The sequence below is a fragment of the Mercurialis annua genome, linkage group LG2 (genome assembly GCF_937616625.2).
Source record: "Mercurialis annua linkage group LG2, ddMerAnnu1.2, whole genome shotgun sequence".
NCBI classification, from domain to species: Eukaryota; Viridiplantae; Streptophyta; class Magnoliopsida; order Malpighiales; family Euphorbiaceae; genus Mercurialis; species Mercurialis annua.
In genome coordinates, this window is record NC_065571.1 from 10,145,511 (window position 1) to 10,166,099 (window position 20,589).

The 20,589-nt window shown below is 28.3% G+C and overlaps 1 protein-coding gene and 1 long non-coding RNA gene across 4 annotated transcripts; one reads left to right on the forward strand and one right to left on the reverse strand.

Moving 5' to 3' along the window:
* Positions 1–1,104: 1,104 nt before the first annotated feature.
* On the forward strand, positions 1,105–7,311 carry LOC126667641 (GDP-mannose transporter GONST1). 3 transcript variants are annotated; one of them, XM_050360657.2, is made up of 11 exons: positions 1,105–1,420; positions 1,514–1,597; positions 2,910–3,028; positions 3,915–4,146; positions 4,297–4,436; positions 4,603–4,732; positions 5,005–5,103; positions 5,636–5,790; positions 6,473–6,589; positions 6,669–6,766; positions 6,895–7,311. In XM_050360657.2, exons 3-11 carry the CDS (start codon positions 2,916–2,918, stop codon positions 6,945–6,947), a joined length of 1,137 nt encoding a protein of 378 aa, XP_050216614.1. In that variant the 5' UTR covers positions 1,105–1,420; positions 1,514–1,597; positions 2,910–2,915; the 3' UTR covers positions 6,948–7,311. The 3 variants fall into 3 exon arrangements, with proteins under 3 accessions (XP_050216614.1, XP_050216615.1, XP_050216613.1); XM_050360658.2 differs by having other exon boundaries at positions 1,514–1,593; positions 2,907–3,028; XM_050360656.2 differs by lacking the exons at positions 1,105–1,420; positions 1,514–1,597 and adding an exon at positions 2,063–2,169.
* An 8,187-nt stretch (positions 7,312–15,498) lies between these two features.
* Positions 15,499–19,173, reverse strand: LOC126667643 (uncharacterized). The gene is made up of 4 exons (XR_007638250.2): positions 18,283–19,173; positions 18,115–18,192; positions 17,128–17,213; positions 15,499–15,894 (listed from the first exon to the last, which is right to left on the reverse strand). It is a non-coding gene; the product is annotated as an uncharacterized LOC126667643 (long non-coding RNA).
* Between the last annotated feature and the right edge of the window lie 1,416 nt (positions 19,174–20,589).

Genomic DNA, 20,589 nt, shown 5'->3' on the forward strand with positions numbered 1-20,589 from the left:
TAATATATATATTTTTTAAATATTTAATATTTTTTGAAGGACCCCATATTTATATGGGGCCCTTTAAAATTTGGAGGCCCTAGACATAGGCTTTAGTGGCCTATGCCTAAGGCCGAGCCTGATTCTAAGGCCGGGCCTGAGTGAAAATAGTATCGAAAAAATCTTAAATTTTGAAACATTTCAAAAAATGACGTTATTGTGAGAGCAATTACTCATAGGAATTGAGTATGATTTTTTATTTTGATCAAAATTATTGAAATAAAAGAAGTAATTTCAGATTAAAACAGAAATAGAACTATATAAAATAATTTTTTTATTCAATTTTTATTAATTATAATTTTAAAAATAATATCAATCTTATTTAAGTATACTTAATTTTCAAGCGTTTGAAGTATACAGATTAGGAGTTACTTGACCTAATTTAAGAGAGTTTAGGATCTAATTGACTTAAAAGGTTAAAAATAATTTATTAGGCCATGAAATACAAATTTAAAGATTCTTATTGATTAAAAAAATTAAAAATAACTTATGACCTTAAATTTAAAAATTTAATTGACTAAAAAATGATAAAAAAAACTAATTTGATTCCGAGATACAAATTGGTTGACCTTTTGTTATTTTTAAAAGGCATAATTACTTAAAAAAAATCCTACCTTAAACTTTTTTTTCGTCTATACCCTAATTTTATAAAAAAGTCACTTGTATCCAATTTTAGATTTTTAGATTTCATCTCTACCCAATACAAAAATATAAATGATAATTTAATAAATTAAAAGATAAAAAATTAAAAACGATTAAATAAAAGATTATATCATACGTCTAATTAGTATTTACATATAAATTGAAGGATTATTTTAAACTTTTTTTTCAAGTGAAAAGAGACAATTTTAGTACTTTGGGTAAAAATGAAACCTAAAAATTTAAAATTAGGTACAAATAATTTTTTTTTACAAAGTCAGGTATAAACGGAAAAAAATTTAAGGTGGAGTTTTTTTAAGTAATTAAGCTTTTTTAAAATCAAAGGATATTTTGATCATTTCTCATATACCCGTACTAAATGGCAAAATTGTAAAGTGAAGAATGGAAGTGGGAAGCGCACATTAGGCTCCAATGGCCTCCAATAGTGAGGCTACCTATTATAATAGTACACCAACGAATCAATTCAATTAGTATTTTTTAGTAATCAGTTGCCACTTCCCATTTATTGACTGAATAGTGTTAGTTTTAAACTACCATATTCAAAACCCTCTCAATTCTTTGACCTTTTAATTTACCCACAACCCATTTCTTTTCTGCTTTTATATATAAATGGATTAAGCAACCGTCTTTTTGAGTTTCTAATAGCAACCCACAAATTCTTTTCACTGATCTTGTACAATCACACCATCAAATCCTTCAATTTCATAGTTTTTGATAAAGGGTATGAACTTTTTTTCCTTGTCTTGTTTAATGCTACTTTTTATTATTGGTTTTGATTCTAATTCTTTGTTTTTGATTTGATGGGTATTTGTAGGAATGCATCCAAGTTGACTATATATTGAACTATAGAAAGATTAAATCAAGTCTTGATAAGTTCATTTATAAGCTTTTTTTTCAGGTATGTGTTCTTTATATGCTGTTAAAAGTTAATGGTGTGAGCATGTTCGGTCTCGAGCTCGTTGTGATTAAATTTTGTTCAGATGTTCCTTTATGTGATGGGTTTAATGAAGTTTTAGAGTTCTTTTGCTTGGCTTCATTTCTGTAAGCTATTTGGTTAGCTGTACTGGTAGCTAATCTTGGAAGATTTACATGTTTGACTTGTGTGTATTAGTTGATTGACTATATCTCTATTTTAGTTGAATCTTACTTGAGTCTTCCATGTGATTCCTTTTCTATGGACAACTTGTAGGCCATATGGGTAAAGAGCTTTACGATAAAATGTGGGTAGCCGGCGGCATCAGTTTCATACCTAAGTTACAAATTGCAAATTGCAGTTAATCGTAGATGATATGTGTTATATAAGAAGCGCCATTACATAATTTACCATAACAACTGTCAACGAACTATGCTTTTATTAAAACAAATCTAGAGTTTGGATCTGTAGATGTTAGTCCCTTTCCCAATTCGGGTAGATCTTTCAAAGACAGGGTGATGAAGGAAATGAAAGGGGCAAAGAGCAAAACATCCTCTGTAGGTTCTCGTTGTGTTGCTAATTCTTCTACTAGCTTTTGACATAGGCTGTCCTGTCATTGCTCTTTGGCGCTAGTGAAACTCTACATCCTCTTTGAAATCAATTATTTTACATCATATCATCAACTGAAGGAAAGTTAAGTTATGATGACAAACAGGAGGAAAAACAAACTTTGGATAGTGGATGTTGGAGATTTTTCAAAAAGCTAAGAGAAGTTATATTCTGATAAAAAAACATCAGACATTGCATCTAATGAACAGGAGTAATGTATATCTAACACATTGTAATTTGATATTTGTTGTGAGGAGTTGGATGCTGATTGTCCTTTGAGCTAACTGCTCATACTTAGATTCATACTATTCTCTGTCCTTTTTAACAGATTGTTGAGTGGTGATTCCATCCAAAATGCTGACCATTTAATTGGACAGCTACAATGCGTAAAAACAATGTTAATGTTTTGCTTTTCATAAACTACAGAGCCCATAAAGCTTAGAGTTTTTTTTTTTTTTTGCATATGTCCTACATGTTTTTAAGAGCTTTACTGTGGCCCATGAAAAATTAGTGGAATGCTTCTTCTTATCAATTTAGTGATGCTAGGCATGTATTCTTGTTATTTCTGCACCCTCTATGTTTCCCCAGTTTTTTTGCAGTTTTAATTTTGGGTAAAATCACTCTTGTTGTCTATACTCTATTTTGAAAGTCTTTGTCATTGTGTTTTCCTGATGGTTCCTGCTAACAGATCATCATGGAGGACACAAGTACAGTTAGCCGAAGCGGAGATAGAGGACTCAAACTTCATGAAACAAATGTAGTAGTAGAGCAGATATCTAGTCCATTAAGAAAAGATGTAGTTAACAGGTATCATTTATTTTAGTTAATTAATTGTCCAGTAAGAAAATAATACCCTGTGATATGTTATAGTAAGGTTTAATCTTTCACATAAGCTTGTTTGATGATATTTAGTTCATGTTTAGTACTCTTAACAATCTTTACCTATTTTGTTGTTTCCTTTGACATGATTTGGTTGCGGTCAATAAGCTGTTGTTTGAGACAACCAAATCCAGATGCCCTTTGCTTATAGTGTAATTAGTTATTACTATCTCAAGTAGCCTGAGTTAAGTTTCATGGTGTTCAAATTACATCCATCTTTTTTCTAATCGTGCTTCAGTTTTAACACCAAGTGCAAAACGTTTTCAAACATGTTAAATTATCTTTTCCAAGATTTTGGATTTGTTAGAATCATTGTGTGGATAACCAAAATAAAATTTAGTACAATGTTTCTCAATGAATGTCATTATACAATTTTTGATATAGCTATACTAATTGTTTGGATAAAAAGATGAAAATCTATTTTGTAAGTGAATGTCCTTTGCTACTGTTGATATGTTAATATAACCGTTTTGATAGGAATAGGGAAATTTTCAAGGGATTAGAGTTACAAATTTACAAAGTCAAGGGGTAACGGAGGGTATTTTATTTTCTAGTTTCTATACCTTTTTGGGCATTTTTAAAGGTGAGGGTATAAAAAGAAAGTGAGTATATGTTCCACAAAACTATCCAGTTGTTTCCTTAATATTAGATGTGATCCATGAGTCCGTGATATTTGTTAAGGTCTAGTGTCTTCATACTTGAAATAGCTCTTACAATTTTGTTTGTCTGTGTATGTAAATAATATTTAGCAGGCACTGATGAACCTGAATTACAGCCATTAGGCACTGTTTAATTTTGTTCTATTTACATTCAGGTCGTCTTTTACAATGAGGTCTCATGAAAATGATGAAATTGACCTGGAAGGTGCAAAGTTGGAAAAGGACAGAGATAAGACAACACGTAGTAATAGAGCTTTTAAAATACAAAATAAGGCCTTATTATCTGGCTTTGCATATTGCATTTCCTCCTGCAGCATGATTCTTGTGAATAAATTTGTACTTTCCAGCTATGATTTTAATGCTGGGATATCTTTGATGTTGTACCAGGTAATTTTCCGTAGTTGTGGATGAATATTTTTTATAATTTCGTTAATGATATGATATCTTTTTTATATTTCACATAATGCCATTTAGTACAAGATATGGAGAACAAATTGTATAAAGTATCTCAATGGTGGACTTTTTATTTATTTGCAGAACTTTATCTCAGTAATTATCGTGTCATCATTGAGTTTTCTGGGCATAGTATCAACTGAGCCACTGACGTGGCGTTTGATCAAAGTCTGGTTGCCTGTGAATGTTATATTTGTTGGGATGCTTGTTACTAGCATGTTCAGGTATGATAATTTTATCTTTTTATTTGCCATTCTTTAGATTTCAGAGTGCCCCAGTAAAACTTTATATGGTCTTTAAAAACATCCTAAAAAACTTAAAATTTAAATTTTAGCACTTGATCTTTTCTATTTTATCATCTTACAATAATCTGGCCGGTGGTTTCTGCAGTTTGAAATATATTAATGTAGCCATGGTCACAGTTCTGAAGAATGTTACTAATGTAATAACTGCCGTTGGTGAAATGTATCTATTCAATAAGCACCATGACAACAGAGTATGGACTGCTTTGTTTTTAATGGTAAGTTCTATTTTTTTGTTCGCAGAGAAAATATGATTTATGTTGTAGTTCGTAATTCTCTTAATTTATTTTATTGTTGTCAACAGTCATTGTACTTGGGCATAAGGCTTCATTGAGTTGAGTTGTAGTATATCAGTCTTTGTTATTTTGGTTCTTAAACAGTGCTTTCTTTATTGTGTATGTGCTTTGTTTGAGATGGAGATTTTTTATAAATAATAAACAGTCAGTAAATGAGTTAAGTTTGAAGAAAAATATCTCTTTTACTTTTACAGATAATTTCAGCAATTTCTGGAGGGATTACGGATCTGTCTTTTCACGCCATAGGCTATGCATGGCAGCTTACCAATTGTTTTCTAACTGCATCTTATTCTGTAAGTACAAAATTTAGGACTTCAATATTATCTGTCCTGCAATTTGGCTCCTACTCTCTTCACAGTCCTAATATCTTAAGATTTTTTCCATCATCATGTGTCCTGCTCTTTGAAGTTCCGTAAACAACCACTAAATTTCATTATTGAAAAGTCAAGCTTTTAAAACAAGGCTTTTGAGGAACTGACTATGTGAAAAGTGCAAAAGTCCTGTTAAAAGATCCACACTTGATTTTTTGGATTATTACCTGGCTACTTGCGGTATTTATTATTCCTTTTTGTAGGCCAAATTTCAATTCTTAGGCTTGGAGACTTGGTAACTGTTGCTGCAATTTCAAAACCTTACCGAGGATAAACCTTAATAGTTGTTGATTGTATTTTAGGCCTTAAAAGAGATTGATGCATAGAAATTTTTATTTCATCCATCCATTCAGTCGATTTATGTTTTCTCCAACCATCTCATTAACTTTAGTTGCACTCGAACTCTTCAACAGCAGGTGATAAATTGTGCATTTTCTTTATTTTCTTGGTGCAGCTGACTTTACGTAGGGTCATGGATACTGCAAAGCAAGTCACTAAATCTGGCAACTTGAATGAGTTCTCCATGGTTTTGCTAAATAACACTTTATCATTGCCTTTAGGCATTATTCTTATTTTCATTTTCAATGAGGTGGAATATCTTTATACAACGTGAGTTCTCTTTTCCCCATTTCATTTTTTCCTTATTGATTTAATTTAATGCAGCATTTGGTGCCTGCTTAATTTATTGCAATAAAAATGTGGATTTTTAAGTCCTTATATGATATGTGTTGATATCCAAATGGTATTCTTAGCACCTAATAGCTATCGGTTAGCGCCATCCTCTTTTCTCAGCTGATTCCCCAATCCATTTCACTAAAGTTCATTTTTTTTTCTTTAGTTGCTATATAGCCTACAGCATCTCACTGCCACTGCCCATAATTTTTTCTGTCTGCCCTAACCTTCTTATCGTAGTAATTCGAAAATTTCTTTTCCTGGGGGCAATGACCGATTCTGTGTCTATGTATTAGGGAATTGGAAATGCTGAAATGAGAAACACCGAAACAGAAAACAGTGAAATGATATTTTCGATAAAAAAATATTATAAATAGAGTTTTGGAGCTTCAAAAGCATTTCTGAACAAAAATGAAATTCCAAAATGTTGGGCTCTACAAGTTTATGTGAATCATAGCTGTATGTCCATCTTTTTTATATTTTATTTCGTAGGGGTATGAGAAAGGTGCTTGAGTTTATACATTTCTCTTATTGGTAACTTGATCATGAATTTAAATTTACAGTTTCTTCCTGTAATTTTTTTGTTATTAGCTCATGAAGCTAGACATTGTTTTGACAGACCGCTCTTGAGGTTACCCGTCTTCTGGCTGGTAATAACTCTAAGTGGATTCTTAGGTCTAGCAATCAGCTTCACTTCTATGTGGTTTCTTCATCAAACTAGCGCTACCACATACAGGTATATGATTAAAATGGTTGATTACTAATCCTTGGAAGAATTTATTGTTGGATTCTCATTCCTGATTTGCAATGTGCAGCCTTGTGGGATCACTCAACAAGATTCCTCTGTCTATCACTGGCATAGTTCTGTTCAAAGTACCTACCAGTTTGGAAAATTCCGCTAGCATCTTCTTCGGTATGTTCTCATCCAGACTTCACATATTCGTGTGTATCCATAATATACATCCCAATTCATCTTCTGTATTTTGAATGCGCATTTGGATCACATTGTCTTGTACTAAAACAAAGAATCAAATCGCGTAGGTTTATTAGCCGGAATATTTTTCGCACGAGCCAAAATGCGGGAGAGATCATAGGCCCGACTATTCTAACTAACATGATAAGACTACGCGTCTGGATGAACTTCATTTGCAGAACTTCATAGCAGTTGATGTAGTTATTCTGGACAGAGGGAAATAGACAATGCATTCGGGTGGTACTAAAATTCCATTGCTGAGCAGTAATGCTGCGGCACCAGTCTATACAGTTTTGTTGTATTTGAAAATGCTGCCACTGAAATTTGCATTTTTCACTGGGAAGCTCATGTTTTTAATATGTATGATTATGAGGTGTTTTAGGGGTGTTATGTATCATGGTCATATGATTAATTTATGCAAACCGATTGCTAATTTAATTATTATCTGTACTAGTCGTAAGTCCGCGTATTTACGCGGAATCAAATTAATATTTATTTAGATAATAAATTTAGTAGAAAATATATATATAGAAAAACATAAAAAAAAGAAAATCAGATACAAACTAATAAAATTAAAATCTATTTTAATGTTAGTAATAAATTATTTGAAAGTATTGATTATATCTAATATTAACACTCTTTTATTAATAATTTTTATATTAGATAAAAATCAAATAAATTATAGTATTTAATTATTAAAAGTTTAATAAATATTTGATATAAAATTTTAGCTTTTCAAAATTCTAGGTTAACTTATTTTTAATGATAAATATTCAATAAAATAACTTGTAGAGATTAAAAGTTAATATATATTAGAACACCATGATGCATTAATACATATGCCGGTGTTTAAGAAATCAGCTACAAATAATTAAAAATAGGGCGAAATAAAAAGAAAAAGAAGATAAATTTAATTTTATAGATTAATAAATTTACATCAATTACAAACTCAATAAGATAACAGAACTAAATTGAGTATTTTTGGAAAGGTGAAAACTTACACATACATCTTACCAAATTCAAAATGTTAATCAATCTATACAGCAATATATATAATTTATGTTCAACATGACTAAGATTAAATTTTAATATCACAATCTGCGAGTGGAAGTGGACGCTGGGTATAAGCCCCAAGACAACCATTCACTTGTTTAAGTGAATTAGAAATAATCAAATTGAAAAAGTTTAGAACAAATCGAGAGAAGTTTATAAAGTACAAATCAGAAATTGGGAGAAGTTCCTATACTAATAGGATTGGATGTCCCGGATGAATATAAATACTCTAAACGTAGTAATTCTAGAATAAAAAAGATAAATATTAAAGATAAATAGCTTAAAAAATCTCATTAAAAATAATAAAAATAAAATTAGTATTTTAATAAAAGTGGAAACTATGAGAATGCTCTATTTGGTAGAATCAATGAGAGGGCTCCGTTGGTCCTCTCAATTATATAAGTACTAGTCGTAAACCCGCGCATTTGCGCGAAATCTGCTTGTATATAATTTTAGAAAAGCCGTACAACTAATGTTAACAAATTAATGTTTTATAATCTGTAAACAAATAAAATAAATAATAATCTTTCTAATAATTCTAGTAATTTTTTGTTTTAAAATATTAAATATTTATAGTATATTTTTTGTATTTTATATTTGTTAAGTTTTTCAGTTGAAACTATATTTTTATTTCTCCAATTTTTTTTTCCGTATCCCCACAAATTTTTCTGCAGTTATGTCTTGTAATGAAATATGGATCGGATACCTATAATTTGCAACACTTCACAATATTCATCAACCGATGATATAATTGATGTTATTTTTCTATTATAAAATATGAGTTTGATAGGTGTAGAATTTTCATAATACTGAACGCAACTACTATATTTAATTTGTTTATTACTTAAATTGAAATAAGGTTAAGAAAAAGATAAGAAACAAACAAAGTTTGTAGTTCTTGTTCTACTACATTATAGCAGGAAGTGGGAATTGGTTCATACTATTTTGCTTTAACTAAAACTCAACAAAACTTTATATGATAATTTAAGAGATAATAAGATAATTACCAGCAGGTAAAAGCATATTCAAAAGATACATACAATATACTTAAGAATTTACGTAAAAAAAGGATTAATTTCATAAAAAGTCACGACCTTTACACGAATTTTCATTTTAATCACGACTTTTAAAAGTTGCCATATAAAATCACGACCTTTTATTTTTTTTCAAATCTATCACCAAATTATTTTTTGGTATATTTTTGATGACGTGGCCACCATAATCCGGCAGATTTGAAAAAAAATTGAAAGGTAAAATTCACCGGAAAAATAGTCGGTGATAGATTTAAAGAAAAATGAAAGGTCATGGTTTTATATGGCAATTTTTAAAAGTCGTGGTTAAAATAAAAATTCGTGAAAAGGTCGTGATTTTTTATGAATTAACCAAAAGAAAAACTTAAGAATTTAAAAATAAATTATAAGATGAAACAATACACGTGTAATGTTCTTAACCCAAAAAAAAAAATTAGTTAAAGATTAAGGAACTTAGCATAGGTATATATGATATGATCAAATAGTTGATAAAGCACATGAATGAAATGATAAAAGATCAAAAAACTCAAGATCCGCAGCTATATAATCTCTCAATGACAATCATAAGTAAAATCTAACACACTACAGAACTTGCCTTGAACCACCTTCTCGGCGTGATACGTTTTCATACCACATCTCATGCATGTCTGTTGCATCTATAGCAAGAACAAATCAATTTATTAAAAATTAAATTTTTGTAAATGAATTAAAACAAAGAAGAAAAATCAATTAAATTGCATTTCAAGAGTTTGATTATATTTTATGGAAAAATCAATTAAATTGCATTTCAAGAGTTTGATTAAATTTTATGGTATAAATGACTATTGCTTGTGATGAAATAATAATACCTCATACACTCAGTTTTCAAAGAGAAACACTATCGACTGTAAATGAAAATAGAATATCAGATCATAAAAATAATTCATATGAAAAATTACAAAGATAATGCATTTACTCAACTGCTCAGATTGTATTAACATACAATAAATAGAGGTTTGTGTCCTATATAAACTATGGTTAAGTGGTTGATTGAAAAACAAATACTTCCAACGTAGTAATCTTAAATTAAAAAGGATAAAGTTTAAATAAATATTAACTTTTAAGATTAGCTTTAATTAAGATAAGTTAAAAAAATTGGAGACCTTATTTAGATTAAAAACTAATTAAATCAATTAAAATAAAATAAGTAGTGTAAAAAAATTGGAGACTACCAGAATACTCTATTTGGTGAGAATCAATGAGAGGCCTCTGTTGGTCCTCTCAATTATATAATATACTAGCCGTAAACCCCGCGCAATTGCGCGAAATCAAATTTATTTTAAATTTAGATAATGATCTAAATAAAAAATTAGTAGTTTTTAAACTAATAAAGCAAAATAAAATATCAATATATCCTAATAATCCTATCAATGAATTATTTTAAAATATCGAATATTATGAAGTATGGACCAAGCATCATATTTTATAAATCTTATTATGTGGTATGGTCTTTTGCAATTAAAATAAGCATTTTTATTTTTTGCTCTTATATTTTAGTATCATACTATATGGGAAAACAGAATAAATAGGTGCTTCTTGACCCTTGAAAGTAAATTGTACATTTTCTATCATATAGTGATGAGTATTAGATCGGTTTGATTAAAATAAATTCAAACTATTGCTACTCAATTATTTTAACTCTTTTTTTTGACTAACTGAATTAACTAAATTAAAGGAATACATATATCATAAAACTTAAAAGATTAAATAACAATCAACCCAATAAATAAGTTAATTCAATGAAGCTGATAAAATTCGGGGTCCACCAATATAGCTTTAAAGTAGTATAATGAGAAATTTAGCATCAAGGTAAGCCGGATAATAATAGCTTATAAAAGCTTGTCATTTTGCTCAACCTAATTTTTGAGTTAATTAGAGGTTTGAGCCCTTATACAGTAATTCAAATAAAAATTCTGTTCAAAATTTTGAATTTTTCTGAGTATTCCATCATTATATCTCTACAAATTGAATAAGATGATAACCACCACCTATTTTAACATAAAAAAAAACTACTTAATTACTCTGTTTCTATGTTAGTCCAGAAATTATTCACATTAGTCTAGTTCTAATGTTAATGTAGTTATTGTTTTTTTTTTTAAAAAAAAAACTAATCTAGTTGGAAAGTTGAGTAATTGATTTTGAGAGTTAGTGAACTTTTCAAAAATATAGAATGGATAATGAACTTTAAAACATAATAAAATAGTTACTAAATTTTTAAATTTGTGGTTCCAAAAGGTTTTTAAGTGATTTTCGATTATATTGTAATCAATTTCTGATTATTTATGATAAGTAATATTTGAAACTTTATATACACATAACCAACTAAAAATTGACTCAATTTTTTTTAATGACCAATAATTCTTTTTCTTAACATAAAATATAATTTAGCAACCACTTTGTCACGGTTTAGAAAATAAAATTCAGATAAAGTTGTCAAATTTTGAAACTAATACTATTATTTTGAAACGATCAAATAACTCTAAAAAAAATGGAGGTAAATTAGAACAATTTGTTACCTATCCCCCACAAAAGGGTGAATTTACATGAGCAACAAATTCATCAAAACGTTAATTCATCAAATTATTCTAATTTCTTGATAATAAAATCAATCAATTAGTTGCAAACCGGATGCAATTTTTGAGGATCAATCTCACACTGTAGAATATTTGTTGCTATAATCTTCCTTTGCCTAGGTGCCCTATGAAAAGAAAGGACCAGATTGAAAAAACTAAAAAGATAATAAAATAATTCAAAATCATATCGAAAGTATTAAAAAATTTAGAAAACATATTATTAAATCTTTGATAAAGTAGAGTGAAAAGATCATATTGTTAAAATTTGTCATATGACTCTCTTGATTGTACTTTGATCTTGTTTTAATGAATTCTAATTTTGAGGGGGAAAAAATCAATTGAAAATTAATTAATATAAAACAGAGCACATGATTTTTGTTTGACCTGATGTCTATGCATGATTTTTATCATCATAATCGCAACATATAATTCTTAAGAAACTCAAAAGGAAAAATGATTGCTAATACAGACCAAGAAATCACCAAACCTCTGAATAAGTAAATTAAACATTTAAGATAAACTATAATTGAGAATTTCCGTATAAGAGGACTCATGACCGACTATAACTTACAATTTACTATATCAAATGGACACATATAGCATTGAAAAAAGTTAGAGATCAAACCTGCTGAGAGAAATAAATTCATACCATCTTTAGATTATATATAACTATTTTGCTAACCAAAATAATATCACCACACAAGCTATCGTGAAACAAAAGAATATTAGCAAATATTTTAGTTATGGATGATGGATGTTTTTTTAGTAGTTTATCACGATATATATGGATGTGAGATTTTGTTAATTGTAAAGAGGTCACTTAGAGATAAACAATATTTTAAATCAGTAGTTTAAAAAAAGTGGGAACTGATGAATTTTTTTTATTTGGTGGGAATTAATAAGAAAAATTCATTTGGTGAGATTGAATGAGAGGGCTCCGTTGGTCCTCTCAATTATATAAGTATATAGATATAGACTAGTCGTAAACCCGCACATTTGTGCGGAATAAAATTATTATCTAAACTAAATATTGATTTTTAAAAAAAAATATGAAAAATTTATCAAAAAAAAAATATATATAAAAACATCAAAAAACTAAAAATTCATTATTTGTGAAATAAAAAAGAAACAAAAATAGAAACGTGTTCAAATATTTTAAGTAATAGATTGTTTTAAAACTATTTAATATCTATAATATATCTTATACATGTTAAAATTTTGTAAATTTATTGTACCAGAATTGCATTTATTCAAATTGGCAAATTTTGGATTCAATTCTGATTACATTTTATTATAAAATTTTGTTTTTGATAATAGAATTTATAGAAACTTACAAATAACATTATTTAGAATTTGTATTCGAAATATGGACATCGGTGTTGATTTATTTAATTTATGTATAAATATATGTGAATAAATGTATCAATTCAGAATTTAATGCAAATGTCAAAAAAACATCTCTAATTATAATTAGACTGAAATTTAATAAATAAATAATTTTGCATAATCAATATTATATATGGATGTGTTTTTTTTAAGTTGGCAAAGTAATTAATCAACTATTAGTTTATATATCAGTCTTTGTTAATTTTAAAACTCTTTTAATATTAGTCTTTTGTTAAATTAAAAGACTTGCTTTACATCATTCTTTGTTCCTATCATAAACTAACTGCTTTTTTTTATTCGTTCGGTATTCAAACATCAATTTGAAAAACAAAAAGATCTCATCTTAATTACAATTAGTTGCGGAAAAATTATAGAAAGTAAATCAAACATCATCGAGAAAGGAAGGAAATGTGAAATTTTTTAAAAGTTTTCTTTTAAAAGTGCCGGCATTATACAAATTTATCTTATATATGTAAACGTGACTCTCAGTACTTTGATAAGATTATAGTTGTATTTTCATGATAGTTGTTGAATTTGCTTTAGACATAAATACACATACATAAAGGGAAAAATATATTTATATTATATTGTTATATTATCTAAAGACATTTGACAATGAATTCTATATCATGAAGAATTCTTTTTTTGATGAACATGTAGATTGATCACTCAAAAATATATAAAAAGATAAATCTATATTAATAGAAAAAAATATGATAAAATTTGAAAAAAATTAGATAACTACTTCATACAAATAAACTTTAGCTAATAAAAATTAAAAATTCAATCAGTAACTTATATAAAATGTATAATAAAAAAAATTACAATTTCATGGGTGTAAGATACTAAAAAATTAAGAAAAAGAGAATTCACATGAAAATACAAATCTTATAATGAACAAATAAACATTTTATTTTCAACAAATTCAGTTCTCGTTCATACCACATCCTCATTGCATATGTAGCAAGAACAAATCAATTTATTAAAATTAATTTTTTATAACTGAATTAAAACAAAGAAAAAAAATCAATTATAATGGATTTCAATAGTTTGGTTATATTTAAGATATAAATGAATACTGCATGTGATGAAATAATAATACCTCATATGTTACAACCCATAGAATGAGTTCAATTTTCAAAGAGAAAACCACCGCTGTCCTTTGCAAATAAAAATAGAATGATGCATAGATCATAAAAATAATTCATACGAAGAATTACACAGCTAAAACACTAACGTAACTTTTCAGATTGTATTAACTCGCAAATAAATAGAAGTTTGTGTCCTATATAAACAATGGTTGAGTAGTTTATTGAAAAACGAATACCGGCAACGTAGTAATCTTTAACTAAAAATAATAAAATTTAAATAAATATTAGCTTTCAAGATTAGCTTTCAAGATAAGTTTAAAACGTTAGAGACTTTATTTAAATTAAAAACTGATTAAATTAATTAAAATAAAATAAGTAGTTTAAAAGAATTGGAGACTACCAGAGTACTCTATTTGGTGAGAATGAATGAGAGGGCTCCGTTGGTTCTCTCAATTATATAATACTAGTCGTAAATCCGCGCATTTGCGCGGAATTAAATTAATATTTATTTAAAATAATAGTTGTATTACAAAAATTAACAACAACAAATATTTTTTTTTTAGATTTTATAATTTGTATACTTTTTTTGATTTCCTTGCAAATTCGTATTCAATTGTTTCTTGTAATGACCTGTGGATCGAGTACCATAATTTTTAGCACTTTATAATATTCATCAAATCCTCTTGCGTGATATGATCTTTTTACATTTTTTAATAAAATTTATGCTCTTTTGTGATTATAAAATATGCGCTCGATTACCATAGTTGGATATTTATTTCTCGATGTTAAAACTACTTTAAATTATAAAGTCTTTGTACTCTTTAGTATTTATAAATTTCAATAATAAACTTAGCATATTTATTTTTAACTATTTTATATTTTAGTATTACATCATATTAGATATTTTTTAACATTGCTTATGAATTTATAAAAAAAAATCAAAATCAAAATATAATTAAAATTGCATTTTTTTTTCATTGTTATATAACAATCATTATATCCAAAAAAATTCATAAAATATAAATTAAGCCTATAAGCACAAAAAAGACTTATTTGTTCAAATACCAAAAAGATCCAAATAAATAATTACCAAATATCAAGCATATGAACTGATAAATCATTCGAGTACCATTCTACTGTAAAAACATATAATCGTTAGAATTCTGATAAATAGTGCTGATACATATAATTTTAACATGAGGCCTACAATTTCTTAATTTGGATTTTACCAAATTATAAACTACACATATAAGTATATTTGCAGTTTCCACTTTCAGCAAAATAAATAATATCACAAAACGAATATATGTTACATAAAATTTATAAATTCGTCATCAAAATCCATCACTCATGCATAACAAACATGCATCACAGGCATATAAAAAAGCTAAAAAACCTACCTTTTCCAATTGCCAGAGAACTCTTAAAATCTGTATTAATTTTTCCTTTAAAACACTCATAGCATTATTACTTCATAAAAATATTAGCAAAACAAATCAAAACAAACAAATAACAAATAATTATAAATTATAGAAAATTATATGGTATAATTACAGAATCGTTATATCTGTAAGAACACATTATTTATCACGACCCGATTTCTCGAGCCGCAACCGGCGCTAGGGAATGGGAGTGGTAGCTCCGAAACCCGTAGCAAGCCTAAAAAACCTATGTAAATTTTTCGCAAATCAAATCATTTTTTTCATATATCAAAATACATGTGACCCCATTTTACAAAAATATCAGAGTTAAAATGCGCTAGTCAAATACATAGACAAAAACATCTAGACTACTGCGGACTGCTAGAATGAAAACCTTCTTTCACTTCTTGTGCAAATGACTTCCGAGAATTAAAACTTCGGAAGCTTGACTTTCCAAATAATATCATGCTATCCCTGAAAAATGGGAGGAGCAACGGGGTCAGTATAAAACTGAGTGAGTTCACCAAATTACACGCAATATCACATAAAGGGTTAAAACCGTTGAAAACCCATTTTATATATAGAAAATACTCTTTTGAAATCATATTGCATACCCTCTTTACTTTTCTTCATATCTCTTTGTTTATTTCATAAACTTATAGTTTATACGTATTTGACATCTTCGATTTCTTATTATGGTTTTGATATTTTTCTTCTCTCGTTTTGTTTCATTAGTTTTCGACCGAATCTTAAATCTTAGTTTATATCATCATGATTCTAAGTCGAACTAAATCATTGGCAAGTCTCTTGTGACTTGATCCTTATGGTTGGGTCCCGAGATAGTTCAACCGAGTTACCCATAACCATATGGTACAGTCCCGAGATAATTCAACCGAGTTACTTGTACCATTTCTCAATCCCAAACGATCGATAGGAGTCCCGAGATAATTCAACCGAGTTACTCCTTAGACACGGGTCCCGAGATAGTTCAACCGAGTTACCTTCGTGTCTGCGTTCGGGCTCTGCACCCTGCAGGTCTTTTGAACTTAACTGTCGATTCATATAATTCTTATTGACATTTAATAGGAGTAATTGTTCACATTGTGTCTCGATCTTTTTTCGTATTGATTCTCGATGTATCACACTTACTTTTTCTTTCGTATGCGTTCCGAGGATTATCATCGAGAATGGATGAGATACAGGTCCCGGGATAATTCAACCGAGTTCAACCTTGTATCTCAGTTCTTATTATTGAGTGTACCATAGTACAATTCTCATTTTACGTTTACTAATTGATTTTGTATTTTTCGTTCTGTTATATTGATCCTTTATGGACCATGGCATGCACATTACAATCTACACGCATACATCTATCACACACGCACGTATGGGTATTTATTATGTTTGATAGTACATATCGGAATGTACTATATTTCCTTATTCATATTTGATTCGATACTTGTAATTTATTCGATGTTCGATTTCATATTGTATAGCTTTACCCTTCCCCGGTATTTAAATAAGTATATTATCTTTATTTATTTATGTTATTATGAAAATAACGTAATACGATAAACAGGTATTTCAAAACATATATATGTAGTACATTTGCAAACATACATTTCAAATATATAAATATTCATATAGTCTTTCGTATGAAAATACGCGGCTTTATGAATATTGACGAGTAATTTAAAGTGTACTCACCACTTGCTATCCAAATTCTTTATAGCGGCTAAGCGATGCCACGATCTTCTAAATTCCGAGCCTTGTCGATAGTCGCCTCATCGAGTCTATACAAACATAATTATAGCAAGAATTAATAAAATTCAAGCTATATCTATATAACTAAAAAGTTGGTTTACTAGCCAACTTCGGCTATTAAAAACGCTCACTAAAAATAGTCCAATTCCTAAACAAAATCAACATTCTTAAAGTTTGGAATGTCGCCTACAACTTTTGTTTAGGTCTCGGACTAAAACTAGCACCCGAAGGTATCGGAATCTAGCCCATAAGTTTTTTACACAGGGCTGTCCTAAAACTGCAAACCTGCTCTGAGCAATAAAATGTTCTGATCAATTTGGTTATCTTCGAGGCAGAACTAGGGAAAACTTAAAGCTAGACAATTGTAGTTAACATCTCAAAGTTTCCGTATCAACAAACGGAACTTGATTTGGAGTTATACAGCTCGAGATATTGCTCTTGCAATATGGCTGTTTTGCAGGACATTTTCTGCAAAAACGTTAACTATTGTCTATGCATTCGGATCACAACTTTTACGCATCGTAGTTAACCTATCGATACCAAACTCTAACCTCGACATAATCCAGCCCCTTACACACATTAACACCAAATACAATTCAAGACCTCATTATTATCAAAACCATTTGGGCATGATCTTCACATTTTGCCCGAATCATTCATGTCATTTTCAATCAAAGTTTAACAACCAAACTTTACAGCTCTAATCAACCTAAAATCCATGCTTGTAACCGTCAATACACATATATCATGATCTTCAGCCCATGGCCGAAACCCTAAGCCACCTTTCATACCAAAAATTCAATCCATAACAACACAATTTCTTACAATCAATTCATCAAACACCTAAATCTCATGTTTATTGCCTAATTCATATGCTAAAGCATTACACAAATATATCAATTAAAAGCCAATAATTTTCAGCAACCTCACCTTGATTGAAGTCTCAAATCCGAAGGGTCTAGCTCCAAGATTCATCATCAAAATTGCTCCATGGAAGCTTATAAACACCTATGATTATCAATTACACCAAAACCCTCAATTAAACTTCAAAACCCGAAATTCAACTCAGAAACCCTAACTTCAAGTTGAATTTATTACCTCAAATTGATGCTATATATCAGTAGAGGATCCTTTCCTCGTTCCGTGGCCGCAAGAATCACTCAATTCGGATCAAAAACGAGTGAGATATGGCTTTTTGAAAAATTTCCATGGTTTGGTTTGAAGGAGGAAGATGAGCTACGAATTTTGGTAGCTGAAAATAATGATTTTCTGCTCAAAAAATCAAATCCTTTGGCTATATATATTTATGGCAAAGGTCTCATTTAGTCCCTCACTTTGCCACCTCCTCAACTTTCACTTTATAACTTTTATTTCGTCCGATTTAGTCCACTAACCCTTTAGTCATTCGATTTTCGATAACTTCCGTATTATTTATTTCTCAAATAAATAACATTAGTCTCATACCTTATAATATCACTTTCCAATAATGTATTTTGGCTATTTTGGCCAAAAACGCTCAAGTTTCCATTTTGAGCTAACTTGCACTTTTTCGTCAAATTTTCATTTTAATGACTATCGATAACAACTTTATCGATATTATTTTCTTATCTTGAAAATATAGAGTAAAACACAACTTCCTCCGGAAGTTTGTGGTTAAAAGTCCACTTTAGCCCTTAAAGTGGCTAATTTGCACTTTAACCCTTATTCTTAACTAATCGTCAAACTTTCTTCTAAAACGATTTCGTATACTTACAAAACTTTGACGATCATTTATTAATAATATTTCACGGACCTTGACGTTAATATTATTAACTCTGGCTTTCCAACTTATTTTATTTTATTCCCTTTTTGTCTCAATTAAATCCAATTTATCGCATAATAATTTTCCATTTAAATTATTATTCTACGATAATTCCAATAGACCCGCTTCAGTCTAAGTCCTTATTATCCAATCCTAAACCGATATTCTCGTTCTTAATCTTTACGGTTATGCCTCGTGGCACTACACGTAATACCTCAAAAATTTAGGTTATTACATTATTATTGAGGTGCGAATTTGAAGATCATAACTCACAGATACTAATATTAGGAGACACTCTTGAATTGAGGATCATTACTCATATATGTTCTTTTGATCTAGTTGACAGATCAAAATTGAAAGTCTCTACAAAAAAATAGTCAAATCAATAGCTAATTAGAAATCTTAAGATATAAAAGATACACCAAATAATAAAAGGTTTTATTCAAATTACAAACTCCTAAGGTGTCTATAAAAATTGAATAGTCATGAAAATTATCTATTAATGAAATAAAATCATTTATTTTAGTTGGAAATTTAATTAAAAGTTAAAATATAATTGTTTTTGATTATTAGTTAAATATAAATTAATTTAAATAAAACGTGAACTCATAAGAATGCAAGCTTTTATGAAAATCAGTGAGGGCTACTCATGCATAATTGATATAATATCATTTTCATATTAAATTAATTTCATTTAAATAAAAATATATTATAGAAATATAATAAAATTTTTATGAAAAATAATATTAATTATTTTTCTATATATTACCAATAAAAACATTAAGATACAATTTGGTAAAAAAGGCAAACATAATTTTATATAATCTATGAAACTAAAGTAATTAATAAAATAAAATTATAATCTCTTATTAATAAATTATTTACTATATCTAATAATTGATCATTAATGATAAGTAATCTATACAAACGGGTAGCTTATGATGACAATGCTCGGTTTATGATAATTTTTATAAATTTTTAATATTTAAATTTATTTTTAAAAATTGTATACATACAAAATTAACATTTATTAATAGAGACACCAATTTTTTTCATATTCGACTTATGATAATTTCATAATTTAGTCTTACTTTTATTAACTTGATTTATAACCTAATGATTCTAAATAGTTTTCTAATTCTTTATAATATTTTGTAGTTCAGATTAAATTTTAAACTTTGTTTTATCTTATAACTGTATGTAATTTTAATTAATTTTTTTATTTCATCGTTACTTAGAAATCTTCAATGATGTTCTTTATCATAAAGAGCATCTTCTTTCAAATAAAGAGCATGTTAAGTTTAAAGATTAATTTTATTAATTTTATTTCAATAGACTCTAATTTTTAACTCTTTATTTTACTTTTTTCAATCAATATTAATTAACTTTTTTTAATTTTTTAATTAATCTTTTTTTATATTAGATTAGAAAAAAATATTAAGAGAAATTATTTTAATTTAACTTAAATACTAAATGTAATTGATAAAATATGGAATAGAGAATGAAAATTGGCTCCACATATAGAGAATCAAACTCACTCTCTTCTCTAAATATACATAATAGCTAGTTCATTAGACTTGCATTTTATTGTTACACTCTTTTAT

Coding starts and splice junctions, on each gene's coding strand:
- LOC126667641 (XM_050360656.2), top strand. CDS start 2,131: ATGAAGGAAATGAAAGGGGCAAAGAGCAAAACATCCTCT. Junction 4,147..4,296: donor TATCTTTGATGTTGTACCAG/GTAATTTTCCGT, acceptor ATTTATTTGCAG/AACTTTATCTCAGTAATTAT. Junction 5,104..5,635: donor TTCTAACTGCATCTTATTCT/GTAAGTACAAAA, acceptor TTCTTGGTGCAG/CTGACTTTACGTAGGGTCAT.